General features: G+C 18.5%; 3 protein-coding genes across 5 annotated transcripts; 1 reads left to right on the plus strand and 2 right to left on the minus strand.

The window, feature by feature from the left end:
* Positions 1-3,262: 3,262 nt before the first annotated feature.
* On the minus strand, positions 3,263-7,268 carry LOC412606 (ATPase family AAA domain-containing protein 5). Its single transcript, XM_026443662.1, has 5 exons — positions 6,478-7,268; positions 6,099-6,406; positions 4,677-5,868; positions 4,189-4,606; positions 3,263-4,020 (listed from the first exon to the last, which is right to left on the minus strand). Exons 1-5 carry the CDS (start codon positions 7,131-7,133, stop codon positions 3,286-3,288), a joined length of 3,309 nt encoding a protein of 1,102 aa, XP_026299447.1. The 5' UTR covers positions 7,134-7,268; the 3' UTR covers positions 3,263-3,285.
* Positions 7,269-8,899: 1,631 nt separating this feature from the next.
* Positions 8,900-24,074, plus strand: LOC551379 (chitobiosyldiphosphodolichol beta-mannosyltransferase). Of its 3 annotated transcripts, none has more exons than XM_026443664.1 (14): positions 8,900-9,254; positions 9,465-9,807; positions 9,897-10,144; positions 10,228-10,401; positions 10,477-10,591; positions 10,931-11,103; positions 16,124-16,165; positions 20,401-20,524; positions 21,126-21,176; positions 22,618-22,692; positions 22,847-23,001; positions 23,076-23,182; positions 23,237-23,465; positions 23,545-24,074. In XM_026443664.1, the coding sequence occupies exons 1-14, from the start codon at positions 8,978-8,980 to the stop codon at positions 23,682-23,684; spliced, it is 2,253 nt and encodes a 750-aa protein (XP_026299449.1). In that variant the 5' UTR covers positions 8,900-8,977; the 3' UTR covers positions 23,685-24,074. The 3 variants fall into 3 exon arrangements, with proteins under 3 accessions (XP_026299449.1, XP_026299451.1, XP_026299450.1); XM_026443665.1 differs by having other exon boundaries at positions 8,904-9,254; positions 10,249-10,401; XM_026443666.1 differs by lacking the exon at positions 16,124-16,165.
* On the minus strand, positions 11,830-12,840 carry LOC102655272 (NHP2-like protein 1). The gene is made up of 2 exons (XM_006562385.3): positions 12,589-12,840; positions 11,830-12,370 (listed from the first exon to the last, which is right to left on the minus strand). The coding sequence occupies exons 1-2, from the start codon at positions 12,589-12,591 to the stop codon at positions 11,990-11,992; spliced, it is 384 nt and encodes a 127-aa protein (XP_006562448.1). The 5' UTR covers positions 12,592-12,840; the 3' UTR covers positions 11,830-11,989.
* Positions 24,075-24,440: the final 366 nt, after the last annotated feature.

Genomic DNA, 24,440 nt, shown 5'->3' on the forward strand with positions numbered 1-24,440 from the left:
AATTTTCATGAAATTTCAATTCTAGAAATTTTAAAATTTCTAGATTGTTTTATAAATCTTCTTAATTAAACATTCTATCATCATATCATCATATGATACATTGTTGGAAAATGTATCAAATATTCAATATAGTTTGTGCGGTTGCAAATATTTTATTCAAAAGTATAACTCAAATTATAAAAATATATTTTTCTTAGAAAAAGATTATTTTACTATTATTTTACTATAATATAATTAATACATAGATAATAAATATGAAACTAATGTCATAGTTATAATGCATTTTAGATATTATATCGGCATTTATTCGATCATTCAAAAATTATTTTATATTTATTTTTATATTTTATTTTCGCATTTCTGAGAAATGCCCATCGCTATAAATTAATATATGAAAATAGTTTTGTGATCAATTCATTTATTATTTTATATTGATCTTCCTTAACTGATTTCTTATTTTAATAATAAGATAAAAGCTTTTTTAAAAAAATTGTAATAAAATGAAAAAATTAGAAAAAGTTACAATATTATCAAAATATAATTAAAGAAAAATTAAAAAAAAGAGAAAGAATAGAAAGGAAGAAAAGAGAAAGAATAGAAAGAAAAATTATAACTAAAGGAAAATAATAATTATATATTTTCTTTTTAACAATGCTATTTATCTAATAGGTTAATATGATGAATCTAATATTATAATGCAGTTTCAATCGATTAATCATTATGAAAAAAATGATGTAATTTTTGGTATTACAAATATGTATATATATTATTCGATTGTATAATTCGATTATATTACTAATTAATTGATATAATAATCTTAATTTAATGTTTCTTTTTTTATCTTTAATTAAATCTTAAATTTTAAATTATTTGAAATCTCTATAAGATTTGTTTTTGCTATACAATCATCTATAATATTTATATATTTATATTTATAAATTAATATGTTATAATAAATTATAATTTTTATTCTAAATTTTAAAATTATAATTTTTTAAAGAATTGAGATATATAAATAAGCTATATATATATATATATATATATATATATATATATATAAGCTAAATATATTTGATTCAGTAATTAATATACTTAAAGAATATACTTATAATTATACTTATCTTTAATTATTTGTTTTATTATTTGTAAAATTTATTTGTTTAATTATTTGTTTTAATAAATTGATTTGTTATAAATTATAAAAATAGCATAATCATATAATATAATTCAAATTTCAAATTATATTTACATTTTGAATCGATAACACTTATGCGAAAGAGTGATGTTAAATTGAATTTTAAATTTGACTTAAGTCTTTAGAGATTTATAATGATAATAAACTCAATAAACTCTCAATAAGCCAAAATCATATTAATTTATCATTATAATAATTATATAAAATAAAACTTTTTTTTAATGAATTACTATATGCTTTACGATATTTTTGGATTTTTATTTGTTGAAATTTATGAAAATTTTTAAATTAGATCAGTTGATTTTCATTTATAAATGTTTTATTAATTAATTAATTTAGTTAAACAGTCAGTATCTTCATAATTTGAATTTTAATATATGATGAAATAATTTTAAAAAAAAACTTTTAGAAAAAGATAAAATTTTTTGTTATATATATAGAATGAGAATATTATATATAAAGAGTAATATAGAGAATGTTATATATATTATATTGTTGTTTTATTTAAAATGGAAAACTTTGTTTACTTGTTTATTTTGTATTTTTATAGTTTTTGAAGAGCATTTAGGGAATAAAAATATTTAGGGAATAAGAAAATTAAAAATTATAGGGAATAAGAATTTTTCTTAATTGTATATTTTAGAATGATTTAATATAGAATTTAATATTATACATTTTATAATAAATACGAATGCGAATTGATACTTTTGTCATTTTAATATCTAATACAATTATTTATAAGCAAATAATGTATTCAATAATTCAGTGTATTATAACCGAAAAAATAATTATTTCATAATATATTGTATAATAGAATCCTTGTATTTGTAGAGGATTAATTTGATTAATAACAAAATGATTGATAATAAATCTTATTATATATATATATTTTATTTATTACATAAAATTGTATGTGAAATTTTACTTGCTTATTAGTTTTTTTATTAAGTTTTTTTATAACTAGAATTAAATTTATTATTATTTATTATTATTTTTATTATTATTGGTTACATATAATAAATCAATTTCTGAATCATAAATAAGTGAAATAGCGAATATTAAATCCGCGAATAAGAAAAAATATTAAAAAATATAAAAGACATTTTTAATTTTAGACATCGAAAAAAATATTAAAATTAATAATAAAAATATTGAATAATTTTTACTTCTCAAGTTATATGTAAACAATTTAATTTTGGCCGATACTGATGTTGTATCACAACATAGCTCACTGAGCATGTGGAAAGTTTAAAAAAAATGCGTTTACATTATTTTAAAAGTAAAAAATAAAAAATATATTATTAAAAGTATCATAAAATAAAAAACACTGATTAATAATAAATATATCTTTTATTCATATACTTAGTTTAAAACCAATCACCATAATAGATGATAGATCAAATAGATCATAATCTGTCATTTTAATAAATGATTTAAGGCATTATGTGTAATATAATTTTACATAATTCTATACATTCACACTTTGAAAAGAGTTATATAATATAATTATTTTTTACTTAATTATTATTATAATATTATTAATATAAAACATTTAAACATATTTTTTTGAAATATATTAAAAATTTATATGACGAATAATCTCTAATTCATTTTTTTTAAAATGAGAGATCAAATGATATATGGAATATTAATATATTCATAGAATATCATTTGGAGAATTTATTAAATAGAAACAAACACAAAAGTTAATATATAAAAATATTAATTGAAACATTTTTTTTATTAAGTTATAAATGATTAAAATTTGTAAATAAAGCGAGATAAAGACAGAATGAGACAGTTCAATTTCTGTCATATTTCGCTGTTTTCAACTCACTTCATCTAATTCAATTGTTTAAAATAAATAAATTTTAATTAACATTTTTGTATATTAACTTTTGTTTTATGTTATCTTGGCTTCTAAAATTTAAACGATTTTCTATGAACATATTAACACTATAATTTTAATAATTCCTGTAATATTTTTTTATGATATTTTTTAAAAATATGCTTAAAAATATTTGCACTATTTACGAATTTTTATAACATGTCTAATATAAAGAAATGTTTATAATGTATTAATATTATTTTTATTCATTATCAATTTCGTCATACATTACTTTGCATGCTGCTGCTAAAACATTAGATTTGAAAAATGTAGATGATGCTTTCAAATTATGAAGATAATGAAAGAAACGATTTCCTCTTTTATTATTACTATTAGCTCTCAATTCTTCAGCTCTACATATTGTTCTCACAGATGGAAGATAATCTGTAGCTATAATTTGACGATCAAGCAATAATGATGTCGTATGAGATAAAGTTATATTTAGTCCTTTACTTAATTGTTTTCGTAACATAATATTATTTTGATACTGTATTTCATTGTAGCCAAATAATTGATCTTTGTTTATAATTTGATTACCTATCCATTCAGCTATTTCTGAACAAATATTATTGGAAGCTGAATATTGAGCACTATTTTCAACTAAAGATAAATTGGAATGTATTTTTATTTGCTCTAAATTTAATGCAGAATCTTCTATATCAATTAAAGATGACAATAAAGCTATATTATCTAATTTTTTTGCTATATCGAGTAACATAATTTTATCACCAATCGTTTTTTCATTATTTATCATTTTTTCTCTTTTTTTTTTATAATTATTTTCTTTAATTACTGGCTTATATATGTAATATTTCATCTTTCGCCAAAATGAATCTTTAAAATTTATAGTTTGTTTTAATATTCGTGGTGGACCAGACAATAATATATATTGTAATTGTAATATAGCTTTACGTAAATCTCCATACTGCAATAATTCCTGTAAAAGAAAATAAATATTTGCGTTTTTTATAATATTTACCATATGATATTAAATTACGTTATATTAGATTTTTATTAAATTTTTAAAAAATCTTTAAAAAAAATATTTAAAACAATGTTTAATTTTGGATGAATTTTTTTCAATTAGTTTAATTGCATAACTTACCGCTATACAATTAGGAGGAAGTCTATAACCGCTTTCTGCTAATGAAATTAATTCTAGTAAAATAGAAACTCTATCATTAAGAACATCTTTAAAATAAATCCTATTTTGTTGAGGTGCCATTTTATTCAAATGTGGACAAATATCTCTACATGTCATAACAATTGGTCGTTTCGAATTTGATACTAATTGATATGTAGCAGAAATAAATCCTTCATCTTCTTCAAATATAATATCAACATCATCTATAAGAATGAGTGAATTTTGTGGTATTTTTGGGGGAATTATTCCATTTGAAACTGAATTGCAGAAAATAGATGTTCTTTCATCTTTTTTAATTCGATGTGATTTAGTTGCTTCTTCTAATTCTTTTGAAAGTCTTTTTCCAGTCCTTTTAGATGATGCATTCAATTCTAATACACTAAAGATACAAAAAAAGTTTTTTCATTATTATTAAATATATAAGATTAATTAAATCTTTTAATACTTACGTATAACCAAATTCATTTGCTATTGCATAAACACTTGCAGTTTTACCACATCCATATGGTCCTAATAATATTGCTACTTGATTATTTTCATTAATTTTTGATCGACTATTATCAGACGAATAAAATTCATCTTCACTGCTGATATCTTCATTTGTAAAAGTTGCTTTCCATCCAAGTAACCATTCCTTTAATTTTATTATTGCTTCTTCATTTCCAATTACTTCACAAGAACTTTTTGGTCTATATTTATAAGTCCAATTATAACATTCAAATTGATCTACTTTTGTTTTATATCCCATTGTCCCTTTATTCTCTAATTGTTTATTTTTTCTAGTTCTTGTAGCTGATACTGATATCTTGGGCTTTTCCTTAACAATATGTGAAATAACATTCCACATATCTTTTACATTTGTACAATGTTTTTCTAAATCTATTAAGGCTTCTTGAACCTTTGGTTTATTAATTTTTTCTAATGTTTTTAATTCCTTTTTGGAAAAATCTATGATATGTTTAAAGTGATTTAAATTTATATTTGGAATGTAATTCCTATGCACTTTCTGTGGAATATGAAAAATATTATTTTCATTCCATAATACATTGTTTGATTGTGTAATATGACTTATAAGAGGAAATGGTAATGTATCATGAACATTTATTTTTTTGTTTGCATTTTTATTATTGTTATCAATTACATCTGGTTGTAAAAACAACCGACGAGCTGCTATTATTTCTGGATCTGGTTTTTTTCGTTTTGTAAATAAAGGAGCTAATTTATCAGATGTTTTTCTCTTTAAATTATTATTGGCAATAATTTTGTAATTATTATCATAATTCTGTTCATTTTCCATAATATTTTTTAAATTAGAATTATGATATTTATATAAATTTTTATCTTCTGTCAATGTCCATTCATGTTTATCAAAGTTAATTAATTTCTGTTTATTTTCATTATGGCTATTATTTAAACATTTATTATTGTTCACTATATAATTGTGCTTTGAATTTTTCAATTGATCATTTTTTACTTTCAATTTCGTATGTACATTTGTTTGCTTTGATATTTCTTTATTTTTTTCTTTTAATGAATTTTCCAAATTTATATTTTTACTTGATTTAAAATTTTTATGTTTTTCTTTATTTAATACAATTTTTGTCTTTGGTGAAAATATTTTTTCTTCATCACTACTTCCATCTGCTTGAAAAAAAAAAATAATTGGTAAAAAACAAATATAATTAATAAACATATATGAAATAAAATATGAGAAAAAAAAAATCAGCGATCAAAGTGTAAAAATTCATTGCCATCAACCAAAATATTAGAATTTGGGAGACTTATATATATTTTTTCTCATCATATATATTTCTTTAGATCTTTTATATTTTTAAGAATTAAAATTAATATCTTTACTACTTTTAAGGTACCTGATATATTTTCATTTTTATGAGTTTGAAGTTTGATTCTTAATGACCATCTATGTTTATTATGTTGTTGTTCAATATTTTGATTTTTTTCCTTATTATTTGATACATCAATGTTTTCAGATTCAATGACTTGAATATCATCTATTTCAGAAAATTCTGATTTATTTTTTTTACTTGATAATATTTCATTATTTAACTTTGATTTATATAATCCATGTCTAATAGTGTTTTCTATATGTACATCAGCTTTTACTACAAGAGTAGATACATTTGCCATATTTGTATGTACCAAATTAACAGGAGTTTTGCTATAAAAATAAAAATAAATCTTAAAAATAATTCATAGTTCATTTTTAAATATAAATTATTAATTTTTTACCTGAAATAATTTAATAAATTACTAGTTTGTTGTTTATGATTTAAAATAGTTGTATTTGTATTATTATCTTTTTTCTCTTCTCTTTTTGGTTTTACATGATTTTGTGTTATTCTTTCTATCTTTTCACTTTCTTTTATATCGGCAACCTTCCTTTTAGAATATTTTTTATCATTGCTATTATTTGTATTTATATCTTTATTGATATTTGTTTTATCATTTGATTCTTTTTTATATTTTTTGTTACTGGTTAAACAAGTTTTAAAATTTCTTTCTTTTCTTTTCTTTTCATTTTTGATATTATAATTATTTGTTTGCAAATCTATATCACATGTATGATTTATTGTTTCATTGTGTTCAAAATGATTTTGAAAACTTTCAGAAAGAGAATAATTTTTGGATGTTTCATATAAATTTTTGTTTTCATTATTTAACTTAGAAAATGGACTAGGTGTTTTATCAATCATATCACTGCTACTTTCTATAATGTCACATACTCTTTCTTTTGATTTCGTTCGAGATATTTTAATTTTTACACGATTGCGCTTTTTTTTTGAATTTTTATATTTCGTTTCTTCTTTTGTATCATCATTAGAATATATCGATATATTATTATTAGATTGTACAGTATTTTCAAAATACTGTGTAATATTTTTCATCCTTCATTACTACATGAGACTTTAAAAATGTTAAAATGGCGATAAAAGTATAATTGATATAGATAATATTTATTATTTACTCATAGTAGAATGAGATTTTGGCGCCACAATACAATGTATAAATACATTAAATATTGTTATGAATTTCATTATAGTGTTATTGCTATCTATTTATTCTAGGGTTTTTTCAGATATATTATTAAATTTTAATATTCCAATTTAGTTATTTTTGTTTCTTTTTTATTTTTATTTTCTTGAAAGTTTGAAATAAATTTTTATATAGATTTTTTTCATATATAAATTTCAAAAATAACGATCTGGATTAAATTTTTAATTAAAGAATTATAATTTTTTGAACTTGTTTTTATATTTTTTATAGTCTTTAATATGTATAAAATTGATTATCTTTGATATATAATTGATTATCCTAATTAATAATTATCAAAATTTGTTAATTTAAAAATTATATTATATTTTCATTTTTAGTATTTTTTAACTATATGATGCCATTTTGAATTTTTATTCGATTCTCTAATCAGATTGGAAGATAGTATGAAGATGTGCATCAAATTCAAATTGTCTTTCGGTTAAAGAATACAAATTGTATCGAAGTCTAACATTTTTTAATTTTCTTATTAAAATTTATAGAATAATAAAAAAAATCCAAAATTTTTAGTATTCAAAATTAACATATTTAATTATTCAATTTCTAATTTTAATTATTATTGTTTCATTGTGTTCAAAAACATTTTTTGTATTTTTTAAAATATTAAATATATAATATATATATATATATAATAAGTTTAATAATTGTTAGTAATAATATACAGTATTATCATACTGTATATTTTCATTTTATATGTTTCTAATACTAAATATAAATAATAAATTGAAAAAATAAGAAGTATAGTTACATGTAATGGATACATAGAATAATTAAAAAATTTTTTATGAAAATTTTTTGTTTTTTATTATTTATTATATAAATTATTGTTTCATCGTGTTCAATAGTTTTTTAATATTAGATTTTAATACTTTAATATCCATAATTCTATACTTTTCAAATTAATAAAATGTCAATTTAAGAGTTATGTGATTAATTTTAAAAACAAAAAATATAAAAACATGTTGATACTTGATATATAATGATTGTTAATATGCATGTAAAAATGTGTAATTTTAATTTAAATTAAGTTTAATATTATATATTGTATGTTTGTTCTTACATAAGTTATTGTTTGATTTTTTAATCTCATAAAATATTGAAATAGTCCATTTGTTTTTAATAATTTTTAATAATTAAATTAATTTTTATACTTTAAAAAAAACTTGTAATTTAGATTTAATTGAAATTATACTGAATTTTAATAATATTTATATTTTTATTTATATTTATATAATAATATTTTTTTGAAAAAATATATACGATTAAATAAATTAGGATTTTTAATTGAATTTTTATATATAATGTTTTTTTGTTTTATTATAATAAATTTTAATAAATCAATTTTTTAATAATATTTTGATTGATAATTCATATTATTTTTGATTACGATTTCTTTAAAATGAATATTTTGTTATCATAAATTTTTATTAAACAAATTATATAATTTGCATAATAATATTATTATAATATTATTTGCATATAATATAATAAAACATTATTATGCTTTCTATAAAAATTTTTATGATAGCTGTTTAAGTTGAACCAAATATAGGCGAATACACAAAAATACCGATATTTTACTAGCCAATAATCAATAATATTTGTCATTTTAATTTGATCTCTATATTTTCACTTCTAATTTCTATTAATAACTCATTGAATAATATATCACTTTAAAATGTGGAATATTTATTTATTTTGTGCTATTTTTTTAATTTTGTTTATAATTAGAAAATTATATTTAAATATATATAGCGTACATAAAAATGTTTGTATTATTGTTCTTGGAGATTTGGGCAGGAGTCCTAGAATGCAATATCATGCATTATCATTTGCAAAAGAAGGTTTTACAATAGATATTATAGGTTATCCTGGTTCAATACCTTTAAGAGAAATAAGAGAAAATCCTTTTATACATATTTACTATCTTTATCCCTTTCCAAAAATAGAAAATAGTACGTGTTTAATATTACTAATATTATAAGAATTTTATAATTTATTTTGTTTAAAGCATAATGTAAATATTTATATATTTCATGTATAAATTGAAAATTGTAAATTACAAATTATTTAAAATAATAACTTTTAAATTCTTATTTGAAAAAAGATTGTTATATAATATAAATTTGAATATTTTTGAAAAAATTTTTTTTTAAATATTTCAGAATTATCTCCTTTACTTTATTATGTGATAAAAACAATATGGCAAACATTTAATCTTTCATGGTTTTTATTTACTAAAAAATTATCAAATTATATATTGGTACAAAATCCACCTTCAATACCAACAATTCCCATTTGTTGGTTTTATTCTATTATTGTTGGTTCACAATTTATTATTGATTGGCATAATTATGCATATACTCTCATGGCATTAAATTTAAAAGATGATCATTTACTTGTAAGATTTGCAAGAGCAATTGAAATGTATTTTGGTTCTAAAGCAAATCATAATTTCTGTGTATCTCAAACAATGAAAGAAGATTTACAATTAAAGTGGAAAATTATGTGAGTAAAGTGTAAAATTATATAATATATATCTATAATTATATTTTTTTGAATTTATAATTCATTACTTCTCTTTTTCTTTTATTTAGTGCAGAGGTATTATATGATCGTCCAAGCAATGAATTTCAACCTATATCATTAAAAGAAAAACATGAATTTTTATTAAAATTAAGTTACAAATATGATATATTCAAAGGACCAAAAGAAAACTCAACTATATTTACAGAATGTATTAAAAATGAAATAAAACTATCTCGTAAAAGACCAGGTTTTATAATATCAAGTACAAGTTGGACAGAAGATGAAGATTTTTCAATATTATTAAATGCATTACAAGGTATGTTATATTTTAATATAGATATATATGTCATTTATTTATTTTTAAATTATTTATTATATTTTAAATCTTTTATATTATAGAATATGAAAATTCAATTGTAGAAAATTTGTATAATTTGCCTGATTTAATTTGTATAATTACTGGTAAAGGTCCTTTAAAAAATTTTTATACAGCTATTATAAAATTAAGGAATTGGAAACATGTTACAATAATAACACCTTGGCTTGAAAATGAAGATTATCCAAAAATGTTAGGTATTAAAATATAATTAAATTTTGTATTTATTTTCATATATATTTATGCATAAAAAATATAATTCATGTTTATAGCTAGTGCAGATTTAGGTATTTGTCTTCATACATCATCTAGTGGATTAGACTTACCAATGAAAGTTATTGATATGTTTGGTTGTGAATTACCAGTTTGTGCATATAATTTTAAATGGTAAATAGATATATTTTATAAACAATTTAGTATGATATATATATATAAAAATATAAATATATATAAATTTTAATTTATATGCAGATTTAGTATCATTTAAAATATATCAAATTTGATTATTTGATATCTATTTATATTTATTTTTAATAATATCTTGTCTTTTAATAATATCTTAATCATTATTTAATATTAATATTATTTTCAATATAAATAAATTTTAATAAAAATAAATTTATTTTTATATTATTTTTGTTTAAGTTTATAATATATTGCAAAAAGGAATATATAAATATTTATATTTTATTATCAAATTTTTTATATAGTGTTTCTATTTTTCAGTTTATCAGAACTTGTTAAACATAATGAAAATGGCATGGTTTTTTTAAATGACAAAGAATTAGCAATACAATTAATATCATGGTTTGAAGACTTTCCTAATAATAATACTCAATGCAAATTAGATAAAAAATTTCGAGAAGAATTGCACAAATTTCAAAAAAACCGATGGCATGGTAATTGGACTTCTATTGTTTTACCTTATTTTAATCAACAACTTATGGCTTGTTAATTTTTTTGTTTTATATATTTTTTAACTTGTGTAATATATTTTTATTTATATAGTTTTTTAATTTTTCTATATCTTTAAAAACTTAACGTAACCTATCCTTCCTTCTCCTTATTTTTATAGAAATTTTTTATACATAATAAGTCATTTTATTAATTTAAAAAATAAACCCTAAAAAGTTCTAACTATTTTAAGAATAAAATATTATTTAAACAAATTTGAATTAAATATTATTAAAATCAATGTAAAATATAATACTAATTATTAATTATTTATAATCAAATATTAAAAATTTACTTTCCATAAAATAAATTTTACATATATATATATATATATTTAAAAATTTGAATAATGTATGTTTATGTGTCATAATATTTTAATTAAGTTAATTTGAATATGATTTCAGATAAATAAACAAATTATCACTAATATTTTATCAAAATAACTTATTAAAATATTTTTTATTAGCTATAAATTATATAAATCATTCTTTTATATTATTATAAAATTATTGCATAATATATAAAAATAAAATTAAAAGATATAAAAGAATTGCAAAAATTATAATATATATGAAATATATATTATTATATATTTATATCTTTTTTTTATTTTATTCGTTATAAATTATATAATGAATAGAATGATATATGATAAAACAGACAAATCAACATATATTTATTTAAATTTTTTATTCATAAGAATAACTTATACATTTCATTGTATGAAAAGTATATGAAATTTAATTATTTGTAATTATTCACAAATTTAAAAAATAAAAATAATTGGTTATTATATTTAAAAAGAATGATTTTAAATCAGGTACAAAATATTTAAACTAAAAGACGTTCAATTTCTTGTTGTATGGCTTGAATCTGTGGTTTTAATTGAGAACCTTCATTAACTGTCACAGAACAAGCAACAACAGGTCTAGATACACCACAAGCACGACCTAGAGCTTGTTTGCTTCTAACAAATACATATGGAACATTCTTATCTTCACATAATAATGGCAAGTGTAATAAAATTTCTAAAGGTTCTGCATCTGCAGCCATTACAATAAATTCTGATAGACCGCGATTTAATGTTTTTGTTGCTTCATTAGCTCCTTTTCTTAATTGTTTATAATTCATTGCTTGTTGTACTAAATTTAAGATCTTAGCAGTTAATGTAGCATCTGCTAAAGGATATGCTTTAGGATTAACTTCATCTCCCTAAAAAAAATATAAAAAAATAAACAATATCATTATAAATATAATATTAAATAATATTAATATAATAATTTAAAAATAATTTAAATAAATATAACTAAAATTATTGTTATTTATAATTACATTTTACACTAACTAAAATGATTAAGTAACCACGTGTATGAAACTTAACCTATAAGATTATACTATATAAAAAAATAAATAATTATAAGAAAATTTACCATTTTTGTTAATGAAATTATATCTTTATGTATTTTTTAGTTAAAAATAATTTTTAAAAATTAAATACTCCTCTCTGCGTTTTTATATAAAAATCGCTTCACTGAGGACAAAACGTTCAAAATCACTTCACTTATAAAACGTAATACTATTACTCTCATTCTCTAACTCTCCGCAAGTTTCAAATATACAAGGTGTTTTATTTATATCGATTTCTGTAAATAGCTTGGAATTTATTGATATTGATTTTAAAATATTTCGCATAGAAGTTAAACATTTATATATAATATATATATATATCATATATACATATAAAAATTAATTTATGTATTTAGACATTTTTATTTATAACTAGATTAATATGAATGATATAGTTCATTATTCTTCATAAAGAAAAGAGTTATTAAAGTTTATTATAAAATTTATATATATTTATAATATATTTATATATTTCTTTAAAGTTACATTTTTTATATATAATATATAAATAATTATATATAATATATAAATATATTAAATATTTATTCAATTTCTTTGGTTAATTTCGATCTTACTAAGTATTTTTTTAGATAAATTTAGATATTATTCTTAAATTTTATATCTTATATCATTTTGAGTACAAATAATACATTCATTATAAATAAGTATATAAATATGATATTCGTCTTGATAAATGATTATTTTTTTATTTTTAAATGTCTTGATAAAATAAAATAATATCAAATTTTTATTTTTAGTGTTAAAAATTCAAAATGTTCATCTTTATCTATAATATCAATCTAATAATTGGAAAATTTATTTATATACGTTACAATAATGATTATAATAATTTTTGAATTTGAATATCTTATTTTTAAATGAAATTAAAATTGTATTAAATAATTTTAAAAATTATTATTAAAAAGTTACTATAATAATAAATAACTAAAATATAATTCTATTAAGAAATAAGAATATATTTATAAAATGATTACAAATTATATATTGTTTAAATCAAATTTTATATAAAATATTTCCAATTTTATAAAAAGTTATAAAGATTATAAAAAATAATTTTAAAGATACTTGAGATATAAATAAAGCATATATATTTTTTAATGAGTCGAATAAAAAAAAGTAAGTAAACAAATCATATTTTAAATATAACGACATCAATTATTAGTTAATAGTTATTAATACTTATGAATAATTCAATGATAACTTTCTATTTAAATTTTATTACTAAATTTGATTAATATTAATAAATATATTTGATTTAATATATTTAAGTTTAATAGATATATTTGGCTATTTTATATAATATGAATTTTAATATATATATTTTCTAATATTAACATTTTAAATATTTAAAAAAAAATTTTAAAAAATAGTTTTTTATTTTCAAAATTATTTTATTCTCTCTAGATTTTGATCACGTGATTTTATTTTTTTTTATTTATTGGACAAAATAATTGAAAAAAAATGACATTAGTTTTTAATGAATATATATATATATATAAATTTCATTTTCATTCATTTGTTTAAAATGAATTATTATGCATAAATTATGAGTGTTAAAATGTGTCAATTTTAAATATGTTAAAGTATGCAAATAAAATACATATATAAATGATTTAATTAAGAAGTAGTAATTATGAAAAATTTGATCAATTTTCTTCAGTCAATACTTACAAATTCTAAAAAAGTAACATTTATAATAAATAATAATACTTTAAAACAATTATATCGAAAAATCTTAAAATTATATAAACAAAAATTCGATGTGAATAAAAATGATGGAACAGATGAAGGTGCTGCCAATATTTTTACATATATTATGTAAAAATATAAAAAGTTATATAAATATATATATATATATTTTGCACATATTTAATATGTATATACATATGAAAAGAAATCTTACGGAAAAAATGTAGATTTGATTGATCAAAATGTGAGAAAAGTAACAATTCTCATATACATTTTTTACCATACTATTTGTCTATATGAACATGCATATTGATATAATAATCCAATTGTCAAAGAAGCAATAAAATCTATTGAAAGATGACATGCATCTTAATTTCAGATAACTTAATAAGTGAAATTTATTTATACAATAATGTTCTTTGACTCACTATTTTGAATTATTCAAAGAAAATCTCTTATTATATAACATGTGTTATTAAGGAGCTAAAAAGGAGGTTTTCTAAAAATATCAAGGACATAGACTGTCTTAATGAAAGACTCCTTTGCTCTTTTGTTATTTCGCAAAATTTCTTTCGAGCAATGAACTATATATATATATATATATATATATATATATATATATATATATATATATATATATACATAATGTGGAACATACATAAATTGCAGATTCCCAAGATAAATTTTCAAGAAATATTTTCTTTTACAGAAACTTTTGTTATGGCTTTTAACGAATTATTAACAAAAAATATTGGCCAATCACGGAGCATGTAGCTAGTTGAACCGCAATAGTAATGTTGGCTATGTATTGTTGATTGAGCACGAACAAATCCAGGCAATATATCTTGAAGAAAGTGTATTGAATTGTATTTATTTATTTATTCATTGCTCATGATATAATTCGATAATTTTTTATCAATAATAGAATTTATTATATTTAATTCAATATATTTTCTTTAGAAGAAATATGTTGCTTGCAGTTGTTCGCTTAATCAGCAGCAGATAACCAATACTACTGTCGTGATTCGATTAAACTACACGTTCCGTGATTAGTTAATGTTTTTTATTAATAATTCGTTAATAAAATCGTTACAAAAGTTTTTACAAAAGAAAATATTGCTTGGAATTACTTCAGGAATCTCTTCAGTTTATGGATATTCCAACATTTTTGAAACACATACATATTGACTATATATATATATATATTGATGGTTTATATATTGCATAAATTTTCATATTATAATAATAATTCATTTTTGATGATATGATATATATATATATATATATATATATATATATATATATTGATGGTTTATATATTGCATAAATTTTCATATTATAATAATAATTCATTTTTGATGATATGCATGATATCTATTGTGTGCAGATGATCTAATTTTTTATTTTGATATAGAATAAATAAATAAAATTCCAGAGAATTAATTTGAATTCATGTAGAAATGGAATGACGACACTCATACTGATAAGGAGCACAACTTTGTTTCCTTGCTTCCGTCATATGATTTTATTAGTAGATATAAGACTTTCGATGAATACGGGTATCTTTTTGTATTAAATCAATTATATTAAGTCAATCGTATTTTTTCCGAGTGTTTTCTTTTCATGCTGCACTTGAATCTAGTATATCTGAAGTGTATCGATAACGAAAATAAAAAATAACAATTTCAATTTAATCTAATAGAAATCTAATAGAAATTTTTATTTTAATATCGTTTATAGTGCACGCTGGTGTTATTTATTTTCAGAAGCATCTATCATCTATAATGTTAATACTATTGGTATTAAAATTTATTACTTCAATATATATCGCAATGCGATTTGTTTCAGGAATTGAAGATAACATATTTTTGAATAATCGACCAATAATTGGCAAGTATTTATTTATGTATTTCATAAATAACTTAAATATTCTAACTTTATATGTAAGAAAAGAATATGATAATAATGGAGAATTTCCGCAATTTTATGAAATATTTATTTGTTGTTATGAAATATAATAATATAATAATCAGTGGTTTTTAATTTGTGGTTTGTGAATCTTTAAATGATTGTAAATGATCTTGAGTTATACAAATGAATAATTAAGAGGAATTAATATACGATATTTATTCATTGCTTTATTTATTTAAAATAATTTTTTTTTTCCAAATTTGAATTATAAATATTTTAAAAGTTAATTGACAAGATTTAATCAATAAATCTTGATATGATTTTAAGCAACTTTTTTCTTTGCAAAAATTTTCATTTTTGCTTAATTAATTAGTTATTAATTAAACATATTACACATTTATAAAATATATAGACTTATATTGTGACGGTAGTATTAATATATACATCGCCGTGATGATAAGTCACCAGAATTGAACAAAGTCAAAAAATTGAGTCTGGTGCGGCATAATAGATTTATGCGTTTTATAAAATGACCAATTTTAATTACTAATAGAAACTTTGTTTTTTGTTTTGATTAACTTTTAAGATTAACTTTATATATTTAATAAATTTAATATTTAATTTTAATCCATAATAACGAAAAATTATTGTCCATGATAAAGAAAAGTTTAAGAACCACTGATCTATATAATGAATTTATTTTATGTTTGTAAAACAACTATTTTTAATTTTTAATTAGCTTTTTTCTTATTTTTAAATTGTACACATTTATTTAATGAGTAGAATTAGTAGAATTTAAAATCAAAATTTTCAAATAATAAACTCCAAATATCCTATATTATTTTAGTATTTTATTATATAATACAATTAATTTTAATAGTTATACGTAAATAATAGTATTATTTTTTTATATCAAAATTTTATGAATTAATATTTAAATATTACAATTTCATTGTTTGCGTTTTATATTAGAAAAGTTAGGATATGCAATTGAATAAATGATAAGTTTGGATTTGTTTTATTTTTAATATATTGTTTAAATATCTATTTTAAAAAATTTCATTTTTATCATAAATATGCTGTCAAATATCAAATATTTCTGAAATTTTTTTATTATTGATTCTATAAAAGATTTTATATAACCTATTTTTTTCATAATCATCATCATTATATTCATAATCAGCAAAATACAAAATTTTAACACAAATAAAAATCTATCTCTACAGCATAATTTTTAAAACAAATTCGTTATTATTCGTTATGGAACAAAGATTTTTTAAATTAATAGGAATTTATTGTTAGAATATTTAATAATTTAATAATACGACAATAGATAAAATAAAAGACAATAGATAATAATAAAAACATTTTTTTTATTATTATAAATGTCTAATTTTTCAATTTTGCTGATTTTTTTCTATTTTTTTTACATGTTTCATTTATTGAAAAAGTATATTTATTGATATAGAATAGATTTTATCGTGAATGATAAAATCTATTATCAAATCTATTAGAAAAAAAATAAGTTAGAAATAATATCTATAATATTATAGAGATAAATAATTTTAAAAATCTAATTTTTATTAATCCTAGAATAATATATTTTCCTTTTGGGTTATAAATTAGAAAAATAATTAATTTGTCACTAATATTTTTCTATTCATTAGATAAATTTCTGCATATATTTATAAATAATATTAATATTTTTAATTAATATTATTAAATAATATACTTTTTCTATTTGATTATTTCTTCAAAAGAATTATGTGAAATGCAAACATGAAATAAAATTCTTTAAAAATTTTTTATATACAACATTTTCCGAATTATTAATTATATCGAAAAGAGTTAACAAGAATTAAATTAAGGAAAAAGAAAATTATTGGCAAACTATGATAAAAAATTGCTAGATGTCAGTCAAATCAACTAATTATAAGATTTGTATTTTACATCATTTTATATTGTATTTTAAAAAAATACCGTCAAAAATTTTCTTGCTAAAAGTTTTTTTGGTTCTGGTATGAAAATGCCTTTCCAATTCGATATTGTACAGCCGTAAAATTCTCTTTTAATGTTACATGTTCAAAAAACATATCATTTATATAGATGTCACATCTTCAAAATTATCGAAAAGGCTTCTATATCTAAATTATTACAGTGATTTAATAATAAGTAGTTTCTCATTATATATTATATTATATTATTTTATAAGAATTTAATTAATATTTATTTGATTAAAAATTATGGAAATATGATGGAAATATGAGATACATAGAGAAAGTTGAATAAAAAAAAGAGAAAGATTCAAAAACATATATATTCTATATATATGTTCCATGCCACAATGTGATGCTATTAAGGACAATTATTCGAAATAAAATAATTAATTATTAAGATAATTTTATTCGAAATTTTAATTAGTTAATTTTTTAAAATAATTTTTTTAAAATATGTCTAGCTTTGATAGTAGTAAATAACATAAATACATAATTTGTACACGTGGATTGTGAAGATCACTAATATTGATAAGAAGTTTCTTGGAATGGGATATTTTCTTTTTTATTGATACGCAATGTTATATTTATCTATAAATGTTTGGTCAATACAGAAATATCTATTGTTATGAATATATTAGAATCATCGAAATCAATCAGATCCTATTTCTTCTAAAAAATTTCTTGTAAAGCATATCATTAATTTTTATATGACATATTCCTAGACAAAATGATAATATATAACACATTTTATATTTTTTTTATATTTTATGGTTTTTAATATTTTTCGAAATTAATGCAATGTATACGTTTATATATTTTTTTTAATAATACAGAAAAGAACTTAATAATCGAAATTAATATTTTTATCTATAAATTTAATTCGTTTATATGAAAAATAATTAGACAGAACAATAATGTAAGAAAAAAATAAATCAATAAGATCTTGTTATTTGAAAATAAAAAAATTTCTTATGTATATTATTAATTTCATGTTAAATCTGAATTTAGTCATAAAAATTATTTATCTTTAGAAAATAAATAAATAAAAATGATCGATTTTTGTTATATTTACGAAAGTACAATAAGTAATTTTTCTTAATATTTTTGTTAACTGCATCATATATTATTATTCATTTCTAAAATTAAATTTAATTTGATTATTATAAGATTTTTTTTACCATAGATATATCACTTTAAAATTATTTCATTTTTTTTTATTAAAATTTCTACTTGCATTTGTAATAAAAATGAGCAATATTATTATATATTTTTTATTATTGCAATCATCAATATCAGTGTTTTTATTTGAAGTATTTATCTTATTTATTGTATAATTTCAAATATAATTTTCTATGAATAAATATTATATAGAATATGAATAAATAACATTAGAATAAAAAGATTTTCAGTTGCAATTAAATTCAGTGAAAAGAAAGTTAATATTATGGAAAAAAATTATCGAAAAAATATATTTTAAATTTCTACAAATGCTTAGATTTTTCTTTTAAAAGAATTTCTTTTCATTTTTCAGTTCTTGATTAAATTTTATTTTTTTACTACTAATAAAATAAATAAGAATTGTTTGAATTTAATGTTTTTCATATTTAATTTATGATATATAAAACATATAGAAAATGCATGACTAAAATATCTTTTATGTTATTTTTCACTATCATAATTTTCTGTTTTATAATTTTGTATGAAACAAAACTAATTCTTATATCGGTTTTAAGAATTATTATGTTTTTTGCTGCTTGAGTTATCTTTTATTAATTCATTTAGAAAGATTTCCTTACATTTATGAATATTTCCGCCGTTTTTAAATTATTAAATAAAAATATAAAACTGATAATACAATTTTTTTATTCTTCTAATTTTTTGTCTAATTTGGTTCGAAATTATTTTTTAAGTTTTCAAATAGCTATAGAATAGACAAACATTTTGTATATAGTTATTTATTTCCATGGAATTGGTAAGATTTTAATTTTTTGATTTTACATTAATGTATAACAATTTTTAAATGATTGTTAATGATATTATTTTAATTATATCATTTTTTTCTCATTGCGAAATATTTTTTTTATATTATCATGTTATATTTTAAGAATATATAAAGATAACATCTATCATACGATATTATATAAAATAGATTTAAAAATTTATGTAAATTTATTTAAAGATATTTATATGAATTTTTTCTAAACTGTTTTCAAAAAGGTATTCTATCGCAAGAAATAAGCTACAGTTTGAATGAAAAATATCCAGGAAAATATGATAGTTATATTGCTGCATCATATGTAAAATTTATTGAAGGAGCTGGTGCAAGAGTTGTTCCAATTTGGTAAGTATATGATATTTTATATTCTTGTATTTATTTTAATATTTGTTTATTATTTTTAATTTTTTAATTTTATTTATTTTCACAATAATAAGATTTAATAATTAAAATTAAATATAATATTATTATAATGATATTATTATCATAATATAATTATATAATAATGATTAATAAATCAAATTATTATTGTTAATATTATTATTAATAATGTTGATATATAAAATTTATAAGATAATTGTATCGAAGTGAATAACTAAGTAACTTAATTAAGTTAGTTATTTTATATAAGAAATAATTAATTAATAATAACTTAAATAATTTCTGATCATAAATATCTTATATTAAATTTTTAATATAAATGATATTAATATATAAATTAAATAATTAAAGAATACATAAGAATACATAAAGTTATATTATTTTATTTATTGATTTAATTATTTTATTAAAAGTAAATATTTATTGGAATTTATTTAGTATTTTTCTATTAACTTTTCTTTTATCAGATATTTTATATAAATGTACATTAAGAAATATATTATTTACATTGATATAAAATTGTTGCAAAATTTATTTAAAATTAATATTTCTTATTGCTTTTTAGGATCGGAAAGAATAAGTCGTACTACGAAGAACTTTTAAGTAAAATAAATGGGTGAGAAGAAAAATGTATTTTTACATTTTATTAAATATATATAAAAATATATATAGGATATATTTTGCATCTAATCGACCCATTCGAATATCTATCATACTATTGATGATACAAAAAAATATCTGAAATAAAAGTTTAATTTTTTCAGAGGCTATATAATTTGGCATAATTAATTTTTTGTAGCTAGATGTATAAAAAATGTAATGAACAATTTTATTTTTTGATTGAATTATATATTTTTTATTATATTTCTTATAAAAAGATCTTTATGGAATAAAATTATTAATTTAAAAGATATTTTGATTTGAATATTATGTATTTTCTTAAAGTCTAATGTATATCTTTTAGCCTGGTTATAGAAATATACATTATTTTTAAAAAATCAATTTTTTTTAGCATTTCTATAGAAATTTTTTGATATTTCTTAATAATCTGTTTCATATTAGAAATTTACATTCTTTTATATATATTTTTTATTTTTTAAATATTCCTATAAAAAGAAGTCTAGACATATCAAATCAGATGATCTTAGCGGAAATTCAATAAAACCGTCTATGTATCCAATTATTAAAATACAAATTATACAACATCTAACAATTTAAAATCAAAAAATCATTATTAATAATTAATTATTAAAAAATTTCTGTCAAAATGTGAAATAATTTTTACAGAAAGAATAAATAGATCATTGAGAAATAAGTTAAATCTAAACTAAAGGGCTAAATTATACTTGAATTTTAAGAAAATATATATTGATGTTCAAAAAATAAAAATATTTTCTGAATTAACAATTTTATGCCAATAAAAATCTAAAAAATATTTTTTTAAAGAAAATATAAATGTTTCTAACATATAATACGATAATATAATAAATAACGAATAGTATGATAAAACATATAATTCAATTTAAAAAAACAAAATTGTTCTCTATATGTTCATAAGAAAAATTAATTACTTATATTAAATTGTATGCTCGCTGAAATTATTAAACTTTTATTTGAAACATTTTTTTTTATATACTGTCAATAACATAGATAATTAAACAGTGTGATCTGCTTTAGTTTTCATGTTCAAATATGTCTGTACATAGATACTCATTTCATAATCGTCCAGTTCAACGTGTATCAATTGAAAAAAAGCAACTAATTAAGTTATAAATCACTATTTAATAAATCGTTATTATTTAAATTAGTTAAAAACAAAATTATTTTAATTATTTCGATCATTAGAAATCATCGAATCGAAATTTAACACAAATCAAATTCAATCTAATCAATCAGTTTAACATATATTATAAAAAAATATTTTTCTGTATTGACAAAAATTTTAGGTATAAAAAAATTATTTAAATATATTTCAAATTTGATATTATCGACATGAAAATAGTTTTTTAACAAGTACATTTTCTCGGAATTGATATTGATTAATTTTATTATTATAGAGTTCTATGGCCTGGTGGATCAACTTATTTTAACCAAAGTAATGGATACGCAGATGCAGGCTATATGATTTATAAGTAATAAAAATATGTGTTCCTTAAGATAAGATTGAAAATTTTTTATTTATATATTTATAGAAAAAATTATATATATATATTTACTTATTGATTTAAATTATTTAATTTGCAATATTAAAAATTTTTTTAATGTTTTTTACAATCATTTTTTCAGTATTGCGAAAAAGATGAATAAAAATGGTGATTATTTTCCACTTTTTGGGATATGTTTGGGATTTGAATTGTTAACATATGTTACTGCTAATCGCGTTGAACACAGAACACATTGTAATAGTATGAATCAACAACTTCCATTAGAATTCACAAGAGGTTTATTATCTCTACATATTTTTAATAATAATTTTTTTTCTATGAAGAAAAACATATTTCTTTATATATTTCAGGTTTTCGGAATAGCAGAATGTTTGGCAATACTTCATCTAATGTTATAGATATATTAAAAACTAAGAACGTGACAGGAAATTATCATAAATATTGTGTTACGACAAAAGTAAATTATATTTATTAGATAGTATTTTGAAATCTATAATCTTGATTTTTTCAGAATTTGGATGATGTTGGTATAAAAAACAAATTTCGGATATTGTCTGTAAATAATGATTCGACTAAAATTCAATTTATTTCTTCATTAGAACACGTTACTTTACCTTTTTATGCTTTGCAATTTCATCCTGAGAAAAATTTATATGAATGGATTAGAGGGAAAAAGATTCCGCATGGGAAAGATTCTACTATAATTGCACAATATTTTGCTGATTTCTTTGTTAACGAAGGTATCGATTTTTTTAAATATTTTTACTTTTTATTTCTAAAATTAAGAATTAATTTGAATTAAAATTGTTCTTTGTATAGCACGTAAGAATAATCATAAATTTGATGATGAAGATGAAGAATCTCGGAGTTTAATTTATAATTATCCAGTAACTTATACTGGATTGAAGAAATCTTCATTTCTTCAATGTTATTTATTCAAGAAAACCGATACGATATAATTTATCGATATTTAATTTTATCTAATTTAAATTTCATTTTATAATTGTAATTTAAAATTGAATTTTCTTTCCATTTTTTTTTAACTATATATAGTAAAAAAATAATATTGATGACATACTTTTTAAATAAAAATGGACTCACTATAAAAAAATATAGTTTGGTTATTTTTATAAATAATATTCAATATATACATATTTACATATTGTCTACAACGTTAATAATTATTTTATTTATTATAACGAATTCTTATCAATATTTTGTGTAATTTTTATTTTTGCTTTTTTAAGTTCTTTATCTAGTTTGAATTGAGTCTATTATAACTATATCTTTTATAATTGAAATATATAATATAATGTATAATAAAATAAAATTTTATATATTTTATTTAATTTAAATTCTTTATTTTGTTATTTTAATCTACTTTATTAAAAGTTTTCAATCAAAACATTCATGAATTTGAAGATTTTTTGAAGATTTTAAAATCAAAGAATAATCTGAATTAATTTTAAATGGTTTTAAGTTTTTATTATTTTACGTTAAATTGCTCATATTTTCTATTATTTAATGTGTATGTTTTTATTTGTTTGACTGCGAAATGTGTATCTTCCCAGTCTTCGAATTCTAATAATAGGCGAAATTTAATTTAAATTAAAATAAATCAATTAATGAAAATTATATGATTCTGTGAATTTCATTTCTAAGAAAATGAAATTGATTTTCAAACCTTTCTGCAAAAAAGAATTTATGTCTCTTTT

This window comes from Apis mellifera, linkage group LG11 (assembly GCF_003254395.2).
Source record: "Apis mellifera strain DH4 linkage group LG11, Amel_HAv3.1, whole genome shotgun sequence".
Classification (NCBI taxonomy): domain Eukaryota; kingdom Metazoa; phylum Arthropoda; class Insecta; order Hymenoptera; family Apidae; genus Apis; species Apis mellifera.